Below are 20,536 nucleotides of genomic sequence, written 5' to 3'. Positions count from 1 at the left end.
GGGGGGATCAAAGGCCCTCTCGCACATACCACACTGATGGAGAGCAGATGCAGGGAGTGGACTGCTTTGCTGAATCTGCGCTAGCGTAGTGTGAATCTATGTTTAGGAGGAGGAGTCAAATGTTACTAGGCAGGAGACGTGTGTCAAAGAGCTCATTTGGAACCAGCTAAGCTCCACTATTGAGACTCATAGTGTGAGTAATGACACAGATGAGACAAAAGACCTATTAACTCTCATCGCTGGTTCGTGGAAAGCCTCCCACGTCAGACTTTCTATGGAAATCATGAGACTGTCAACAAATGTCTGATGGCGTTACTTCAAGCAAAGTGACCCACATAGTCAAGCTCATTACAAACCTGTTAGTTAAAGGGGTTGACACAGGATGAAATAGAGATAAATTAGAACCTTTAAAAACATGGTTATAAATTAGGAATCAGACCCTTTATCAAGATCAGTGCAACATAAGAACTCCGTGTGTAATCCAATAAGTTGAAGATCCAGTGGCACCAGTTTCTTTGTGAGTTTTCCATGAAGGTAAAAGCCAGATCTCCAATCAGCTGACTGCAGCATGACAGTGTGGGAGAATGTTAGGAATGTGCTGATCCCGTGTTGCTCTTGCCCCTGACCCGACCCCCGTCAACACAACACTCCTGTTGTTGGACACTGCCTTAAAAACATGAAAAAGATGCGGGCAAGAGCTTTCGGAATATATACGTCAAGTCAAGTCCATACACATGCATCTTATGAGCAATTTCATGAGAAGTTAGCTGGGAGTCTAAAAAGAAAACAAAAAAATACACCCTTTATGATCATAATATAGACTTTTCACCCCTCACAGTCCACAAGAAAGTGAAATTTTGAATTTCTCAGCAACAGTTGTCCTTGGGAAGCTTTCGATTATTTCAGCTACAGAGTAGAATACTTTCGTATCTTTCTGTAGAACATAATGGCTGGTATTCTGTTCTGCGGGAAAAGTCACACCCCAAATGTTCCATAACCAAGGCTGTAAGCACAACAATGACCTACAATGACCTCACTGCAACACAAACATGTTTATTGTGTGCTGTACATTCAGACGACGGTTTGTTTGAGAAGAATATAACTGCAGGCCAAAGTCATGTCATTTGAAGCACTGTCATTTCCTTGTGCCTCTTCAACTATTTCAAGGAGCTAAAACTGAATCAATTTGAAAGAAGATCATGTGGTGTCCCCTAGTGGTGAAAACAAAGAAGCGCATCAGAAGAAAAAACAGCTACACAGGACAAAGAGCAGATTTATCAAGCATCCCTTTTATTAACATCACCTGTTACAAAAAGAACAAAATCTTCAGTGTTAATGTACTTAGCAACAATATAGCAAGTGTTGATTACAGATGATATGGGACACTTATTCCTAGAGTAGTTGCGGTAGAATTAAAACCTCTACACTGGTGTCCTGGCCATCTCCCTCCACAGCCAGGCTAACAGACTCCCTTCTCTTTTGAGCTGCAGTACAGACTCACGTACAACTTGTCCCTGTATCTCCATAGTTACAGTCACCTAGTGACCCATCTGATATGCAGAGACCCCCCCCCCAACCCGATCTTCCCTCTCCCACCCAATACTTAGCCAAGATACGCATGGAGCTATGTGTTCATGAATGCCAGACGATACACAGGTGGGTGACAGGTTTGTGGCCGAGAGGCAAACAGATCAACAACATGGTGTATTTCAGCAGGTCCTAACTGGTACATTAAAAACAATACATATCTTTAAGTTAAGAGAAAAGAAAGGCTGAAAACCCAAAGTTTGATAAGTCAAGTTGGAAATTTGTATCACTGCCTTCTTGTGACAAATAAACTACTGGAGTATTCAAAAAGATCTCATTGAAAAATACAGGTGCTCTAAACAGAGGAATGGTCGCCACACACTTTGAATTATGCAGGATGTCATTTATAAGATTAGAATAAAAATTAACTAGCAACGCTGCTGACGAGGAATGTGGTGGGAGTGGAGGAGTGTGTGTCTTGGTGCAGTGTTCGGAGAGTTTGGAATTAAGAGTAACCTCTGCCCCGCTCCCTTGTGGCCAGGATTTGTCGGCCAGTGCCTCAGCCAGAGTCGGTGTGAGCCTGCCTCCAGCACAGGTGAGGTGACGGAGGGTGGGGCAGAACAGGCTGGGTGTGACAGTATGGTGTGACAGTGGTAGTGATGGGACCAAAGGTCAAATGTGGTCTCTGTAGTGCAGTCGAGAGTGGCTGCGCCTGCGTCCAATCTCCGTTCACTATACCTTGGGCAGATCTTTGTCTACATCCTTGAGAGAAAAGAAGCACAAATGTAGAATTCTCAGAAACATGCGGGATCACAAGTAGTCATTATTGGAAGGAACAGATCTTACCGCCTCTTTTGTGAGTTGCCGGCTGACCCCTTGTAGCAGCTGCTGCAGTTCTCGGACTGTCTGGTTGAGTCCTGCAGTCATCTTTTCCTTTCTGTCAATCTCTTCCTGACAGACAGACACACACACACACACACCTTTAGATCTGATAACACTACAGAAACAGAGCACTTCACCAACTTCCCCACACTCTTACTCTCTGCGACGACAGGCTGCTGTTCTCTATCAGGTCATCTGTGTTGTCTGTCACTTTTGAGAGCTCCCCCTGGATCAGATCCACAGACTGTTGGGCCTGGGTTACAGATGACAAGTTTGTCTTGTTTACAATTCCAGCCAGGAGTGAGAGGTTTCCCAAAAATTGACATGCAAGTCTCTGTCATACCTTGTAGAGGTCGCCAGCTACTCTTTGCCTCTCATTCTCCTCCGTCTCCAGCTTGGACAGAGTCTCAGTCAGCTGGGTTTTCAGCTGGAATCAAAATACAAATGTAAAGCTGATGGCAGTTTTCCTAAACAAAAAAATAATAACCCACCTCGGAATTCAAATTCAGCCATGAACGCATCGAAAACACCGAATACATTTAATTTATCTGACATAGGCCTCTTTCACATCAATGATAGCCACGTGGAGAAGGAAAAAAAGCAAGTAACTGTTGGTGCGGACACCTATGTACCATCTTTCAAGGCTTATCAGAACCTGCAACACTTCTCAGAGGGTTATCATACTATGAAACAGGATATTACAGCATATAAGACTCGTAACAGCTGCAGTCGGTTTCCTTTAGGCTTAGCGATTGCAAGATAAACAGTAGAAGTATGTCATTCATCTTCTGAAGCACAATGCATTGTACGGTAACAAAAGCTCAGCTTGACTATTTATTATGATTAAAAAACAAAGCAATAAAGACAAAGAAACGAGGGTTGTATAGAGGCTGAAGATGGGACGACAAGAGTGCAGCCTTTGCAGAATGAGGAGTCAACTAGTGCATCAGTTCTACAACACCTGACCACAGAGAGAAGAGCTCTGGTGCGAGGGCAGGGAAGGGAGAGTTAGTCTTGTAAGTGTGACCCAGCGTGAAGGTGAGTCATCATTCATAGCCACAGACATTTCCAGAATACTTTTGCTTGCGATGTGAAAATAGGACAGTAATACATATTATGCAGAGCAAGCAAGTGAGCTGAGGTTATGAATGATGGTGTAGGTTAGTGCCCCGTCCTGTGGCGGCCGGTGTGGAGCTCAGTGCAACAGGGAGAGGTTTCAAATAAAGGAGCTCTAGCTACAGGATGAGCAACGCTTACCAAATTCAGCTCCTCATTCTGCCTGATGGCCTCTGTATATGAGCCATCTAGTCTGGTCTGCAATTCAGTCAACAGATCTTTGAGCTGAAATTAAGTTTGAGATGATGGGTATAATGAGTCTTGGGGGGTGGGAAGGTGGGGAGACTTGATGCGGAACAGTGCTACTAGGAACTAGTCTACACAGTGGTGTAATCTGCTCCAGCCATATGAGTCCTAGAAGTGGTGAGTGTGTCCACTGATGAACCATGGGATCCTGTTGCGTATGGAACTGACAAAAATAGATCTAAAGTTAGTCTGGTAAGTGGTGTGTGTGTGTCTGTACTTTTAGTGCAGCTACATTTGGTATGGATTCCCTCAATAAACAGGATGCGTACAGGGGAGAGAAGCACGCCATCACCAAGGAACCAACAGAGTTCATCGTTTAGCTGCAGGAGGTGGAATGCTGTGTGACACGACTGAGGAAAGTCCAGCTTCGGCTCACCTCTCTGACCTCTGTCACATAGGTGGCGCTCTCACGCTCCGCCCTCTCTAACTCAGACTCCAAGTGCTGCTTCTCTCTCCTCAGCTGGAGTCAGAGGAGAATACAAGTGAGACCAATAGCAGTGACGATGACATTTAACAAGTGTGAGAAGTCTTTGAGGAAATGTGTAAAAGCTTGAGGAGTGTCCCCACTGACATTTTCCAACTCTGCCCCATCAGTTAGTCTCTCGATCTCTTGCTCCAGAGTTATGACTTTCTGGTTCATCTGAGGTTAGAAAAAGAAGAAGGACCTGATTAAAGCGCGCACACACACACACACACACACACCACAAGTTGTAATAGAATATGACAGTGATCCATCCAGGTGTCATTTCCAGCTAGACCTGAATACCTACCTCTCGGAGCTCGGCCTGAGACAGCTCCACCTTAACCCTCCAGCGGGACTCCTCCTGCTCCACGCTGCTCTGGAGGCGCTGCAGGATGCCCTCCTGTGGACACAGTAGGAATGACACTTCAGTTTTGCAAGATGCTGCTACATACACCGTCGTGGTGAACACTTGATAAAAACAAATCCTCTCTCACTGTCTCTGCTAAAACTTTCTTGTATGTCTCGCAGTCTTTCTGTAGGATCCGTTGGGCTTCTTCAGCTTCTTTCAGCTTCTCAGACAGTCCCTGGTGAAAGAAGAGCATCAAAGGGTCATGTTGCACTCCACTCCCCCCACCCATTTCACTTCTCTTTTTTTCTTGAACACTTGCCTCAGAGTTCCCTGATGCAGGGTTGGATTGTGCTGCCGAACTTTCAGGGACTGCGCTCTCAAAGCTGTGAAGCCACTCCTGATGGTTCTAGCAGAAACGCAGAAACAGGAAGTGAAGGGTCACATTTCAGAGAAGTTCACATAATAATAATTACAAGAGTAATAATTGGCCTGGCAGTAAAATTGTAATACCCATACCTGCTCATTAGGCAGAGGCACGTGGGGCAGAAGTCTGTGCAGAACATCACGACACTCAGCCTGAGACGCTGCTAGAGCCGTCTGGTTCTCCTACAAGGTGATGTGGGAGGGCAAAGTGGAAATGGAGGAGGGAAAACAAGGAGAGGAGAGGGGGATTGAGCCCAGACTGTACGTATGGTTCAGCTGCATGGAAGGTCCAGTGGTCATATGAGCAGATATGACCACAACCTTGTTTTTCTTCCTCACTATCATCTCCATGAGCTCTTAAGTACTTAATTCACCCTGATCAGTGTCACAGAAACCTTTTAAGTTGACACTGTTTTACTGAAGTCACCATCAGCAAACCTTGACACGTCTAATTCACAGCACCTCACATACGCCAGTTCTCCTGGAACCGCTTCCCAAAGCTTAAAGGAAACAAACACATCACTCCCTCCTCATGACATGTAAAAAGCACCTTTAAAAAACTCTCCAATGATAAAAAGGTAGCTATCAGTCCTCCCTCAATAGGCCAGTGTCATGCACTGTCACTCTTAGGCCTGAAGGGAGAACGATGTCAGCTAACCTCCATTCATATAAACACATGGTGTCACAAAGCAGCTCTTGAGCATAAAGTTGAATGTACAACCAGCGTGCACTGACGGTACACAACAGCTGCCAAAGGAGCTCCCCGGTTCAGCTCTGAGACGGACGCCTCTACTGTGCTAAAATGGCAGATGAGCAGCTGCCAAGATGATGGTTCAGCATGTATCCGTCACTGCTGAGGGAGGGCGATGGCAAAAATATACACACACACACACACTTATATATATGTATATAAAACTATGAATAGAACAGCTACTGTATCTGGTAGCTCACTTCTGTCTACACGAGGGGACCTGCAACTATATGAAATACATAGTTCTTCATAAGGAACAAACATTTCTGAAGCGAGCACATACTGATCATTAAAAAGCTTCCTTAAAAGAATTAATTGCATTAAAAAAATTTTTTTTTTTTTTAAATCGCAGTGGATTACTGACAGTTCAGATGTCACAAGCAGAAAGGCAAAAAAAAAAAAAAAAAAGAACCATGCAAGAAATGAGTCACATGACAGAGAGACAGGAAGGAGCTGAAATGATTGCCATGAATACTTCAAACCTAATGACATCTAGTGAAACCATTACTAGGTCACTGCACACTCATTTCCAAGCATCAGCTGCAGCTTTGGGCAACAGGTTCGAGTCGAGAACATATCCACGAGTAGGGTCGGGCCATATGACGGTAGAGATTTAACGTTTCTACCACAGAAAGTACATTTTCAAGAATTTGCGGTGCATGGCGAAGTGAAATTCATACAGAGCAGGAGGCGGAATCCTAACCATCCCAAATCTGTATGGAAGTTCGAAATAAAAGAGGAAAATAAATCAAATATAAAAAGGGACTTTTTCTTCAACTGAATTTACAGAAAAATTCCTGTATTGTGACCTATAATGACATTTACTGTGATAAAAGATTTTAGCCATATTGCCCACCGCTTTCAACGAGAATAAAAAAAAAAAGGGGGGGGGAGAAAAAAAGATTGATTTAGTTAAAAGAGTTCTGAGATTTCGAACAGGAGTAGTTCAACAGCTCCACACTCAGCCAAAGGGAGGGGGGGATTGAGGTAAATGAGTATGCAGCTTTGTTATGGATGATGGCGGAAAAATACATCTCATTGGATCGATTATGGCAAAAAAAAGAAGGAAAAAAAAAAAAGGAGCATCTTGGGGGAATGCATCAGATTGGAACTAGAGTGAAGCAGACTGAGGTGGGGTGTCGAACCTTGACAGCTTTGCTGAGTTTTCCTTGAAGCATGGACTCGGTGGCTGACAGAGCTTCCATTGCACTCCAGTTTTTCTCCCGGAGCTCCTGTTTTGGTCAGTTCCAGAGAAATACTACTTTCAGTTTAGCCTCAGGGAAAAATGCATGCAGTGACCCTCAAATACAGACCACGGCGGAACCAATGTGTCACTCTAAGATGACTACACTCCGCCTTTCACCCATGCTCCAACAATTTATGAGAATTAGGAACCCTGAGAGCACCAGTCTCACACCATGTGGGTAAAAGCAGCATGCACAATATGCAAGACAAGATAAATATACATAGTAGGATTAACCAGTACCTCCTATTCAAATTAAGGTAATACTGTTAAGAAATGTAGTGTCTGAAAAAGTAAAGATGCTTTTCAAATCAAGTGCCTCTGTCAAAAATAAAAAGGTAGGCGAGTTCTACTGCTCTGAATCACCCACAAGCACAGACAAGCTCGCTGGAACCGTCATGGCCAGCGGCGAGCCTAACAAGAGTAGGCTGGGAGCCCAGTTATGCAACGTTCAGCTTGAGCAATCCAAATCAAAACAGACATCTGCACTGATATGTATAACCATGTTGGCTAGAAACGACAACAAATGAAACCAAACATTTAAATGACCAAGACCAAGTCAAACTAAGTGGGGGGGAGGTTATGGACGTGTGTGCACCTCCACTGTGATGGGAGTGTTTTCAGGGGGTACCACACAAAAGGTTTCTCACAGGGCTGGACCAGAGCTGCCAGTGGTATTAAACAGTTCAGGTCATCTCTGGAGGAAACCTACATTGTTCTTCTTCCTATGCAGCTCCAGGGAGTCCCTCAGCTCAGCCAGCTCACCCTGCAGATCTGAGAGCTGCTGCTCCTTCTCCGACAACCTGATAGACACAACACATCACATGTAGTAAAGGCTCCTCTCCTGGAAAAACACCCGAGTGGTTCAGTGTTCAGCATTACTCACGCTGTAAGAAGCTCTGAGCTTGGGATCCCAGTGTTGGACTGCTATTGGAAGAGAGGAGAAAAGGCTGTGATCAAAAACATAGATGGAGAATTTATAACACAGAGACAGAAATGTTCATGCATCGAGCTGTAGCCTGTAAAAGCTTCCGAAAATGTCACACTCAGTGTGTAGCCAGTCATTTCTATCTGTGGTGCCTCCTCACCTGTTGATGTACCTGCACCATCGTCTCACTCAGCTCCTTCATCTTCTCCTGCAGCATCTGGACCTCCTGGTCCTTCGCAGCCAGTCTGTGGATCACATGTCCTCGTTAGTAGCCTGATTTGGCATGCCCTCACAGGGAGACTGCATAGTGACATGCGTGTGTGTATGTGCGTGCGCGCGTGTGTGTGTTGGGGAGGTTAACATACTGAGCATGGAGTTCTTGGAGCTGAGCACCAGAACTGGTCAGCTCTCCTGGCGTCTCCTTCTGTCTCAGCTGCTCCATCTCTGCCTGCAGGGCAACCAACTGCTGCTCCAGAGCCTGCAAGACAAAAACGGCTTCAGACAAGAGCAGAAACTAGGACAAGACTGCACTTGCAATATGAGGGACACTATTTCTGGTCTCCTGAAAGTTGCAAATGAAGTATTTCCTTGACAGAGAGTTAAGAAAGGGAATGTTGAATTCCTCACCTCAACCATCTTGGCTTGGGCAGAGCTGCTGTCTTGTGCTGCCTGGAGGCTTTCCTCCACTAATTTTAGCTTCACGTCCCTTTCCTGAATCCTGTAAAGCACAATTACAGCCCATAAAGATACTGCATATAACGACATGTACATATGATGAGGACATTCAAATACTCATAAGTGTTAAAAAGCTCTTTGCCGAAGTTGCCAGAAGTCATTTGTGTTGATTTGTTGGCATCGTCGGTCTAGTTTGTTTTCACAACATAAAATTATGGCATGCATCAGCTGCTCTTCATTCAGCTAGTTTGAAAAACCTGTTACTATTAGCTGACTTGTGTTACTGGAATTAAAGCTGGTTTGTGTTGATTAGTGAAGACACTGAACACACACACACACACACACACACACACACACACACACACACACACACACAAACACAATAATGAAACGAACCCTAAAATCTTACTTGCTCTGCAGTTCTTGCATGAGTGATTCTGATGGCACCTGTGATATAAGATGATGAAAATAAAGCAAGAGAAAACAGACCAGAGTAGCAAAAAGAAGATGCCGTTTTAATTACGGATGTCAGATTAACTCACCTGCTCTGCCATCTTTCTCTGAAGGATCTCCAAATCTTGTTTTAGGTCCAGATTCTCTTCTCTTACAGCCTGAATTGAGGAAAGAAACCACTTGAACATGTTGTTTTTTTTGCCAAGTATGGATTTAAATTACAAGGATGAAATGCAACGAAATGCAGAGTCACTTCAGGGATGCTGATGTCAGTCAAATGTGGATGTGTGTGAGAGACTCTGACACAAAGAAAACCACACACACACACAAACACACACACACACCTTGAGTTCCTCCTCTTTGTTGGCCACTTCAATCAGGCCCTTCTCCAGCAGACCCTCCACTGTTTTCATGTTCTCCTCCCTTTCTTGAACACTGGTAGGAGGTAAGGTTTGAAAACTGTTATTTACAAATTATAAATTATTAACTACATAGATTGATCAAAATATGCATTTCTAGAAATAGTTGTCAGTATTCACACACACACACACACACACACACACACACACACACACACACACACACACCTCTTCTGGATCTGATCCAAAGCCAGTTGGGAGGCAGTCTGAATGAGAATCAAAGGTAGTCAAAGAGTAGGAGACAGAGAGAGAGAAAGAGCGAGAGACAGACAGAGAGAGAGAGAGAGAGAGAGAGAGAGGGAGAGAGAGACAGAGATTGAGAGAGTGTCAAAGACAAGACCAAACTCACTGATCTCGATCAAAGAACACAGCTGACCTGCTCAGAAATCTGGGCCTGCAGATTCTGAATATCTGCCTTCAGTGACATGTTCTCATTGTGTAAGGCCTGTGGAGGAGGAGGTGGAGGAGGAGGAGGAGGAGGGGGGGGAGGGGTAACAACAGAGACAGGAAAGGATCAGACTGTACCACTCAACTCTGTGTGTGCTTATCACAACTAAGATGAAAATCCTTTGGCATGTGAACATGATGAATTGGTAAATGTGCCTGAACATGTCTTCACCCCTCAGCGCGGCGAGAGGCCGATCATGTGTTCAACAATTAAATCAGGAGTGGCCTGTAAATAATGTTAATGATATATTTAGCCAAGATAGTGATACACTTTAGAAATCTTTTCCAAAGCTCTTAATGCACACGCAACTTTACTCTTTGATACATATAATTACAGATGTGTGCTGGTCGTCTCTGCAACATTTACCAGACTATACGGATTTTGGACTTTCTTCGATGTGGATATTCTCTGAGTGATAACACAGACAGCTGTCAGAACACAGTGGTCACTTTTCAAACAAAATGTGTAGTAAATTAAATTATCAATTAGTGAAACAAAGGCTCTGCGCTGCATTTGCGTCTTGTGTCCATCCATAACAGGAATCAGTGCACAGCCATGTCTATTACGGAGCTTCTTTTGGAACCTGAGTAACCCTATTAGGAGTCAGGTGCATGCCTAGGAGTATGCATGCGAAGCAAAGTCTCATGTCTGTGATCAAGTCATTTAATAGCCCTCTGAGCACAAGCTGCGATGCATCCGAGTATATTTGATACATCACCCACCCCTGACTGGAACTGTGTAACGTTTGACGCTGCAAATGAAGCGCTAGAAACTCTACCTGCATGTTGGTTTCTCTACTGGCGCCACTGCTCCTCTCGGCGTTGAGAGAATCCTCCAGACTCTTCCTCTGCAACTCTTTCTCAGCCAGTCTGGACAGAACAAGGAGGCGTTAGCAAACCAGCACTGATAATAGTATCATCTTTAATAGGATTACTCCATGTGAAAGGTTCTTACAGCTTCTGTAGCTCCTCAATATGGGAGACATGGGTGGCCTGGGGGAAATGACATCTTATTAACATGCATACACTCACTTCAGCAAGGGCTGACTGTGGAGTCCTATATACCTGTGAGGAGATCTGGGCCTGTAGGCTCTCATTCTGGACTTGGAGTGTCTCTTTCTGGACCTGAAGATCTTTGTTTTCTTTCAAAAGTTCCTGTCAAGAAACACCCGAAACATTAGCGACTACAAAGTGCATTAGCTCCGGATCTCGATATAGAATCACCAATGGAGAGATGCATTTGAAGGAGGCGTCAAGATAATCAAATTCTATTCCAGCTTTACTCCAGTGAAATTTAATGCAATTCAATACAATCCCATTTCATAAAGCACAAATTGCTTTTGTTTTTTCCCTTCTGTTAAGTGAGGAAAGAACATGTTTCAAACTTTGATACTGGGTTAGAAGCTGAGCGACAGCGCCTCACCTGAGCATGGGCCTGCAGGGAGTCATCAGGCATACTGTGCTGGGACGCCTCCAACAGCTCCCTCACTCTTTGCTCCAGCCGCTCATTTGACACCACAGCTTCGGTCAGGCTGTTGGCGAGGGTCTGGACCTCCTTGTTCTTATTGTTCATCTCTGTCTCCACAGCTAACATCTGGCTGTGGAGCTCTGCACACACACACACACACACACAATAAAAATCCAATGTTGACAGGAACCTGACCCTTTGTAGAATTAACAAAAATAAATAAACAAATAAATAAAATCATGCAATGTGTCTGATGACCTTGATTAGATGCTTGAAGTTTCTCTCGTTCGGCGTTGACATTATGGAGGAAATTCTGCAGTTCTTCCCAGCGTCGCTTTGCGTCCTGGAGTTGGGCCTGGGACCAAGAAATACAGAACATTTGATGAGCATTCTTCTCATGTACTTCAACAAATATTAATCTCAATCTCACTATTTTCATTTTAGCATGGCTAGTCATCTCTTTTTCCTCAAGAGTGAAAATAAAGCTCAGGATCTGTCAAACTAATCAAAGAGACAAGAGCATTTCAATAACATTGGCTCATCAATGAAGAAAAACGGGTTTCAAAACTTGTGGCGTGGCTCTTTGTTGAGAATCATCTGTGTCAAGCTGCCAACTTCAATTAAATCACCTTCTTTGATTGTGTGGATTGAGGGGGGGAAAAAAAAAAAGACAAGAAAGGCTGATCTGGCTGTCTAGCAGGAAAAGTGGTGTTTATGCACAGCACAAAGCCTCAAACATCCCAGCTTCCAAAGCCAACATGATCCCTCCCAACCTGGGTCCCATTTCCCACACCCCTCCCCAGGACTTCCACCAACAACCTCCTCCCATTTCCCTGCTAATGCTGTCACACCCACTCAACAGATATGAAGTTGTGCGGCATGCTAAGACTTTAAACAGTTCGGTTCATTGTTTGGGGTTTTTTCCTTGTCTCGGCTGGGGAAATCAGTGAAGCACACGGGCCAAATAAACCTTGATGGGCATCTGGATTCTGGATTAGCGTACCTCCAGCTGGGACACGTTCTGCTTGTAGTTGACCTCCAGTGACTTCCTCTGGTGTTCCTCCTGTTGTAGCTTGCTATTGTTGTCTGACAGTTCTTTCATCAGACCAGCATACTCGGAACGCAACTTGTTCATCTCCGCCGAATTCCTGCCAAGAAATACATACTGAAGTGACATCCAAACTGTTGAGGGAAGTTGTCTCATCAACGAAATATTATGTGAATATGATTAACGTGGAAGACACTGAGGATCGTGCTAAGGTAAGATCTTGTGTACTGCAGTGCCACACTGACTTGCTCTCCATTTGGTTGGTGGCAGAGCTGACGGCGTCCCTCAGGATTCCGTTCTCCTGCTGCAGTCGAGTGATCTGGCCCTCCAGCTGCTCCCTCACCTGCTGGAACTGCACACAAACAATCTCAATGATGCTAAGCTGCAATAGTGAGGCAAAACAGACTGGAAAACAAATGAAAGGTGATCATTTTAGGGAATACATGACAGCCTCACCTTAATCTGCATGGTCTGGAGCTCCTGGTAGCTGCCCTGAGCTTTAGCCTGCATGCCTCCAAGTTCCTTCTCCATTGCTGCGCGTTGGTCTCTCATCATGGCCTCCACCCGGCCGGTCTTTTGCTTCTCAACCTGAAGCTCCTGAGGAGAAGAGAAAAAAATGTGGCACACAAATTCATCCTGAGATAGAAAACATCACCCTTTTCAAGTAAAAGATAGAGTCTGAACCTGGCTGAGTTGTTTCACTTTGTCCTTGGCAATGGAAGCCTCCTCCTGAAGAGTAGTTAGGAGTCGTTCTCGTTCCTGAGCAGCTGGGTCCGGTCTGGTGGCAGACTGGTGGTGAGAGAGAAACAAAATGAAACGGGTGTCATAAATCATGTAAAATGACTCTTGTCACGACCCATAATTGATATGTATGACTTCAAAATCTCTCACTTTGCGCCAGGCTTCCAAGGCGCTCGGGCTCTTCTCCCGCAGCACAGTGATCACACTGATAGCCTCAGCTTCTGACAGAGCCAGGCTGGACAGACCAGAGAGCAGCTCCTTCAGCTTCAGCTCTGTGTTCTCTGTTAACACATGACAAGACACATGACCAATTAAACAGGTTATAAGCTGTGCAATAGTCAATAATAAGATGGCAAAAAGAGCTGGGTTTTTCTCTCACCTTTATCCGTCTCATTCTTCTGTTTTTTACTACTCCCTCTGGATGGTGCATCATCATTATGGGCTGCCTGGTGGTTGGCAGAAGCTGCTGAGTCAGCCAGAACATGGGAGTCATCGACTGGATGCGAGAGAGGTCAGATGATTACAAGGTGATGAGTTCAATGCTCAGTCAGTGTTTATGGATAGAAGCTGAGCATCATTACCAGGCTCTGTCTTCTGCTTCTTGGCTGAGTTCTTCTTCTTGCCGCTGGGAGCAACAGGAGTTGCAGTGTCGAGAGGTTTGGTTTCAGCCACAACAGGAGACTCCTTCTTGACCGGTGCTGGAGCCTGTTCTGCTTTCACCTCTGGCTGCTGGTCATCAGCTGGAAAGAGACGAGTGACGGTTGATCCTCACTTGTCACTCACACTCTAAATCTCATATTTGCCTTGCAATTTCTAGTGTAACTTCATGAGAGAATTAACTGAACCATGGACTAGTCGGCAGTTTGAGACAAATTGCCACTTTAGAAGTACTCTAGGCAACCTACCTCCCTCTGTTTTTTGTTTCTTCTTCTCTTTTTTCTTCCCAGAGGTCTGAGGAGGTGTCTGAGCTAGAGCAGGAGCCTGGGCAGCTTGGACCTGAACCTGAGCTTCAAGCTGGGGAGAGGGTGGGCTGGGTTGTTTGCTCGCAGCCATAGGGGGCTCTGTCTTGCGGTTGACCAGCTTGGAGCCGTTCACTTCTGGCTCCTCAAGGGGGGCAGACGTAACTGCAGCGGCTGCTGCCGCCGCTGCTGCTGCTGCTGCTGCTGCGGCAGCGGCAGCTGCAGCCTTTGCAGCTTTTTTCTCCTTTTTCTTTCTCTCCCGCAGACCTACAGGAGCCTCTGTTGTTACTGGGACAGACACGTAGGGTGTCGGTGTTGGTGGAGAAGGAGCTGGTGTCACCTCTGGTGCAGGTTCCTCTTCCATCTCCAGTGCGGAGCTGTGGGTGCCATCAACCCCATCAAAGTCTCGCAGATCCTCTTCAGACTCTCCCCCACCACCTCCACCTCCGCCACCTCCTGCATTAGCACCTTCCTTCTTCTTACTCTTCTTCTTTTCATTCTTCTTACGGGTCTCTGGCTTGGACAGTGGCAGCTTGAGGTCTCGTTTCTGCCTGGCCAGCACCTCATCATAGGAGGTCTCCTTCATGAAGAGCCAGAAGAAGAGGAACATGAGGGCAATGACCAGGGAAGGGGCCAGGATGAGCAGGTACTGAGAGTCGTAGATATCCACCGCCATTCTGAAGCACAGAAAGACAATGGGATTAGTTTGGATAACTTTCCATGTAATTAACCGCTAAAACGTTTTAGCGTATGTTTGACATTACAACCATGGGGCAATCAGCAACCTAACCAATTCCAGAGATGCCAAGAGTATTATAAGCAGTGGGTGGAGGTATGGCACCTTACATTCAGTTGCAATCAGATTTCTTCTGATTTCCCTTTTTGCTTCACAGGGCAAACATAAACCAGCAACAAGCAGCATCCCAGTTGAACAGCAGACTAACGGCTTTTTCTAGGTTTGCTCGTTTGACTTCAGCAAGTACGATTTCAGTTGGATTAACGAGTTTTCACATAGTCCAACAGGCCAGTTTTAGTCACAATGACAATAATTTGAATTAAACCCTGATGCAAAGGGCTGACTGAGACTGGTGGTGGTGATGGTGGGTGGGGTTTAGTACTTCACTAATGCTGAGAGGGTGAGTGAGAGGGCCATCGCCGACCTCTTAGTAATATGATCCAATTTGACAACGTTACCAAGCTAGATACACAACGTAACGTCCTCTTCACCTTTACATAAAGGCGGAGGCCTGGAAAAAACACACATCGAAAGAAGAGAATTAAGGCCATCAACTCCATTCATACTGGCTAAAACATAGGAGAAAAAAAGAAAAACGAAACGGGTCAAAAACATGGCAAACACGACTTAAGAGAACGTGACTCACTCTCATTTAGTCACTTCACTGCTTCAGCCCCTTACAAGGGCAACATGTTGGTTTTCTGAACACTCGTATCAGGATGGATTTTGGAGAGGCAAAAATACACCCACGCACAAGAGTAACCCAAGGAGGACGGCTGCAGCTGCAGTTTGGCTCTCCTACCACGAGGTCCTGAGACTTCAGACAATCATCATCTCAGAAAGCTTTCGCATTCATTAACTTGTTAGGATGAATTGGGGTGGAATCAATGCAGACAAAGCAGAAATGATCGGAGACGATGCAACTTATTTCTCGACGGAAGCCAGTTTAAGCACTGCTTTTACAAAGCCTGTGATTTCTCAGCTTTTGTTAAATGTCAGAAAGGTAACAATTATTCTACTCGGTGTATTGTTTTTTTTAGGCTGTAGCAGTGCATTAAAGACTTCAATTCAAACTAGCTGATGGAAACAAACCCATGGTGCGCATTTCCTTTTATAAGATACATCCACCACATTCTGGCGCTTAAAATTCTCTAAGGAATAAATGGAAACACAACCGCTGACAAACAGGTCTCATGTCTCTCTCCTCGGCTTCCTCTAGTAACGTCCTGCGCTAGAATATACAGAGAATTCCAAAACAATTTCTAGTACCTGAAAGCAGCACTGTGAGCCAGCAGAAGTATCTAATTAGCTTAAATTACATAAAGCAGAAACAAATACACTGAGCTCTGAGGGGGAATCAAAGTGCCACCGTTCTTTTTCACACGTCCGGATTAAGGATAGCTGTGAGTAACCGAGTTCTCGCTGTTACGAGGGAACACCAGGGATCAATGCAATGCCTTTTTTTTTTATTTTTTCTTACTGCAATCATTTTTTTCTAGAGCTGGATTTGAAAGACTTATTCTGAAAAATTTAGACCGGAAGTCAAGCACCTTTTAGTATTTTGTTGTTAGGAGCTAAGCTGACATCACTCTAGCTCATGTTGCTGCTCTATATACTAGTTTCCACTGACAGTTACTGACTCTTCTGTTTCCACTACCAGTTACAACATATATCACTATATCATACGATTACACAAGCCAGGAAAACATTACTTGTGCCCATCCCGTATTATTTCACCATCAAAATGATGTTCAAACTGTTAGTTTAAGCTGAAAATGCTGCATAATGTTGCTTTAATGCACTGCCTCAGTCATGCAATGTGAATATTAAAAAAAAAAAAAAAAGAACGAGTTCAAACGGTGCCAAAAATGTCAACCAAAGACCACGCTGTTCCTTCAAAACTATTTTATCTCTGTGCCAGCTGTTACATAGACGTAGTTGGTACAGGCAGTGAGCATGCAGTGCCCACAAATGGAAAATATTATCATTGTAACTGGTTTAAGTCAAAGTTACAGTCTCATGGTCACCCTGCGAGTGTGTCACACATACTAGCATGCACCAGGGCTGTGAACAAACCTGTGCAATGACTACAAAAATCCAGAGATTTAAAAACCGGAGCAAGTTTAGCGCCAAGCGACAATAGCGGACTTGCGTTGGCAACAAAATGAGAGGGGCAGCAACCGTGAGCGAACCTGCATGTCTTCTATTCAAAGTATTTGCCTGATTAATTTTTGCTCGGTGCAGGTCATTTATGTTGTGAAATATGCCGTACTGCTGGAAATAAATGAATTCAATCAATGTACACAGTGCTGCACAATCCCAAGATTTGTGGCGGTAATGTAGTCCGTGTCGTAGACCGGGCCTCTTTAGCAATTTGGATTAAGAAGATTACACATGGTAATACATTTAAGAATAACTTGCCAGTGTAGGGCTTCCTGAGCACAGGCTGACAGGCTTAGGCCTAGTAATAGAGTAATGATGTCTGTTTCACTCCAGACTCCCAAAAACAACAAAAAAACAACTTCTCATTTCATCCAAAACAATGAAGCAGCAATGACATTTCTTATTTCTTATTCTCAGAAATTTTTCTCTCCTCTTCAGATTCGCTCCCCTTAATCTTAAACCGGAACAAACACCCTTATAATAACATTTGTTTGGAATTCTTACAGTTCTCATCACATAACTTTTATGAAGAGCTCTCGGTCAACAACATACATCTTTACTGCTTCTCAGGGTTGTTTGAGAAGGTTTGTTTTAGACATTCTGTTCCTATTCAGTCCAATTCATCCAAGGTGTTTGGCGTGTGTGTGAAAAAATATGCATTCCCCCACGCTGGCGGCAGCTGTGTGTGAACACATAAAAGTACATTTTAACTTTGAGAAGAGAAATAGCTGTTGGTTTACAGAGCACTGTGTGAAACGTGGACTCGTACCAGAACCTGAGAACGTCAAGCTTTCCTTCAGGTCATCTTCATTCTCTGCTCAAACCCAAACGGTCGTACAGGATCGCTGCAGTTAGGGCTGAACAATTTGGGGAAAAAAGCCCTGACAAGTAGAAAGAATGATCTTTCTTGTCATTTTTCATGTCTTGAATGTGAAACATGTTGAAATTATAATGTCTTAATTTTATCTGGATTAGCTTGAATGATTTGCTTAAAGTTTGTAACCGACAATTAGCGGGCCGAAATATTTATTTCAAATGGTATTTTCAGACACGTTTTGCCTCTAGCAAATATTTACCTTGAATAATTTAGACATAGCACGAAATCATTTTGTGATTTTTGTTAAAATTTCAATCTGCTGTTCAGCCCAAATGGCATTCACTTCTGATATTACTGTCTGAAATCTGGATAGTAACTAACAGCCACTTGCAAGGCAATAAAATAGTATGTACACGATATACTATTGGTTTAAAAAAAAAAAAAACTTCCGATAACTTTTGAAGCAGGAAGTTTTTTTTAATGTCACATCCATTGTGCTTAACAGGAAACTGCCAGATCAGACAAAGTCCAACAGCCCAAGAACTCTTGAAGTGTTTGGCTTCTTAGCTTATAAAGTATGGGTGGAATAATTGGTATGAATGTTAGAGGCCTGCTAGCTAACTTTCAGTCTCACACCTCAAAGGGGAAGGTGCACGAGTCTTCTTGTGCAGCCTGAGTCTTGTCCCAGCATCAAAATGAGCCTGGAGGACAAAGCCCTCTCGGGCTGTTGGCTCCCTGGAATCTAGCTACTTGGCTGGCGAGGCCTCCTGATTTAACTAGTGTGGACACAGGGGGAGCTCTGAACAACTTTCACATCCAAAAAAAGCAGCACAGACAAGTTCTTGAAAAACAGGCCATGCAGCAAGCCACACGGCATCTTTAGGATGTCAACAATATGACAACCTCATGTTCTGCTGTGCAAGAAAAGGAAACTTACATCTAGTCAAGTGTGCAATTTCTGAGCTTGATAAATGTTCAATAATGGCAGCTTTGCAATTCAAATGCACAAGTTAGAAGTGACAGGTAGGATGACATGAAGATGGTGGTAATTAATATTTAACCTGTGAGAATGAGGGGCTGAAAAATCACCATTATCAATATTCTGATAATAAACTGAACTGCCGGTAGCAAAGTGCAAAGATACAGTGGAAACACTGTAAAGAGAGCACAGCCAGAAAGAAGAGCCCTCACTTCTGTCTTGCACTTATAAAATATTCAACTGGACTATCATTTTATCCATTTTGTGGAAAACATTAACAACAGGATATTGGTCCCGGAGATAGTCTGGATTTCCTTGTAAGACTGTAATAAGGAAACTTATCGAGACCGTATTGAACCAAGCAATCTCAAACACCCCCACGACAGCTTATCTGCCGGTACAAGTCAAGGAAAGAGCCAAAGATGACATGACAAAAATGATATGATGTGTCAACCTCAAACATCTTGAAGATGGAATAGTTGATCAAATCGGGGCTATAACTGACTTGGGTTTCAAAAGAGCTCCAAAGTGGCACGTAGGTCAAGAGTATAAATCATTTAACAACCCTACATGCACCAGGAAGTGATTGGAATACAGCCTTATAGCACATTTACACCTCCAGGCACAACAGAAGATATACCAGGTTAGCAACGACCATTACGGGTATACCATTTCTTTGAGTGATGTCCAGCAAGCCAGCTGACAGTTCACATGGCCGAGTACCAAATGTCCCGGCATGCTAGGTCATGTGTAATTGTGGGCCTAGACCGGGCGAGTGAACCAAGACACGTAATGGCAGCTGTTCTCACAAAAGACCAACGCTTGTTATAAATGGAGGAACAAACAAAACGGATCCTAACGTTAATCTCGCAAGCTAATGGTAGGTTAGCCTAGCGGCTTCTCTATCACACGCCGTCACAAACCGAGTAATGAAAGCTAAGGATCAACTGGAGGCAGCCACATTGCTACAAGTAGTTGCTGTGATGGTTGAATCCTTACAGGAAAGGGCTCGCCACTCAACTTCGCCCACTGAAAAGCTAACATTAGAGCTTATGAGCCACACTATCTCTGAGGGGCTAATGCAATCGTTAGCCAACTAACGTTAGCCGGCCAATCCAATTATTACATTCTGAGGAAGTCTTCGGCGATTAAAATGACCAACAAAACGTTTGGGACAACACTAAAATTAGTTTTAACAAACAGCTCGTCTGGAGGCGTGGACATCTGTTCGACGGGCCTGATCTGGCTGGTGACCCAACCCCCGTCTCTCCTGAAATCTCTGACCCGGTCTGCCGCTCCATTCTTCCGTTTGAGTCCTGTGGGCCGTTCCAAGGCCTGAGTAAAAACCTCAGCCGCGCTAACACTGGACTGATTGGCTGTTTGGCCAGAAAACAACGGGAGACGGATACTTAACTCTTACCTGACGTTTAGTTTGCTGTTCTCCAAGAAATGACGTTGCTCTGCGTTGACTCGAGCAGACTCCAGACTCACCAGGCCAGCTCCAACCTGACTCTCCGCTGCGCTATCCGTCAGACTATCTGCTGCCTCTGGTTCGCGGGGGCGGGTCACACGTAGGCTGCTGGGTGCGCTTGATTTTCTCCTCGAGGCGCCCCGAACGCACCGGTGTGGCAGAAGGCATGTCAATAAATAGCACCGTCTTTTCGAGACATCCTTGGCAGTTATATCTTAAGCAACAGAAAGGC

General features: G+C 44.5%; 1 protein-coding gene across 6 annotated transcripts; it reads right to left on the bottom strand.

Moving 5' to 3' along the window:
• Positions 1-1,269: 1,269 nt before the first annotated feature.
• On the bottom strand, positions 1,270-20,493 carry ktn1 (kinectin 1). 6 transcript variants are annotated; one of them, XM_086183381.1, is made up of 36 exons: positions 20,254-20,493; positions 14,085-14,815; positions 13,761-13,919; positions 13,559-13,675; positions 13,330-13,460; positions 13,123-13,227; positions 12,895-13,035; positions 12,684-12,790; positions 12,394-12,538; positions 11,649-11,745; positions 11,346-11,530; positions 10,988-11,077; positions 10,878-10,915; positions 10,702-10,792; positions 9,852-9,920; positions 9,644-9,681; positions 9,401-9,491; positions 9,146-9,214; positions 9,013-9,050; positions 8,556-8,646; positions 8,294-8,406; positions 8,089-8,173; positions 7,887-7,924; positions 7,713-7,803; positions 6,903-6,989; positions 5,100-5,189; positions 4,903-4,989; positions 4,729-4,818; positions 4,542-4,634; positions 4,343-4,411; positions 4,148-4,231; positions 3,667-3,750; positions 2,753-2,836; positions 2,567-2,662; positions 2,374-2,478; positions 1,270-2,289 (listed from the first exon to the last, which is right to left on the bottom strand). In XM_086183381.1, the coding sequence occupies exons 2-36, from the start codon at positions 14,812-14,814 to the stop codon at positions 2,260-2,262; spliced, it is 3,858 nt and encodes a 1,285-aa protein (XP_086039507.1). In that variant the 5' UTR covers position 14,815; positions 20,254-20,493; the 3' UTR covers positions 1,270-2,259. The 6 variants fall into 6 exon arrangements, with proteins under 6 accessions (XP_086039507.1, XP_086039508.1, XP_086039512.1 ...); XM_086183382.1 differs by having other exon boundaries at positions 7,887-7,927; positions 13,559-13,642; XM_086183386.1 differs by having other exon boundaries at positions 7,887-7,927; positions 20,254-20,485.
• Between the last annotated feature and the right edge of the window lie 43 nt (positions 20,494-20,536).

The sequence above is a fragment of the Aulostomus chinensis genome, chromosome 17, assembly GCF_037954235.1.
Source record: "Aulostomus chinensis isolate RoL2024-O1b breed Wild chromosome 17, RoL_Achi_v1.0, whole genome shotgun sequence".
NCBI classification, from domain to species: domain Eukaryota; kingdom Metazoa; phylum Chordata; class Actinopteri; order Syngnathiformes; family Aulostomidae; genus Aulostomus; species Aulostomus chinensis.
Note: the sequence above shows the minus strand (reverse complement) of the source record. Positions and strands in the feature narration are given on the sequence as shown.

Coding starts and splice junctions, on each gene's coding strand:
- ktn1 (XM_086183386.1), bottom strand. CDS start 14,814: ATGGCGGTGGATATCTACGACTCTCAGTACCTGCTCATCCTGGCCCCT. Junction 11,531..11,648: donor ACTTCAAGCATCTAATCAAG/GTCATCAGACAC, acceptor GTGTGTGTGCAG/AGCTCCACAGCCAGATGTTA. Junction 7,804..7,886: donor AGCTCAGAGCTTCTTACAGC/GTGAGTAATGCT, acceptor TGTGTCTATCAG/GTTGTCGGAGAAGGAGCAGC.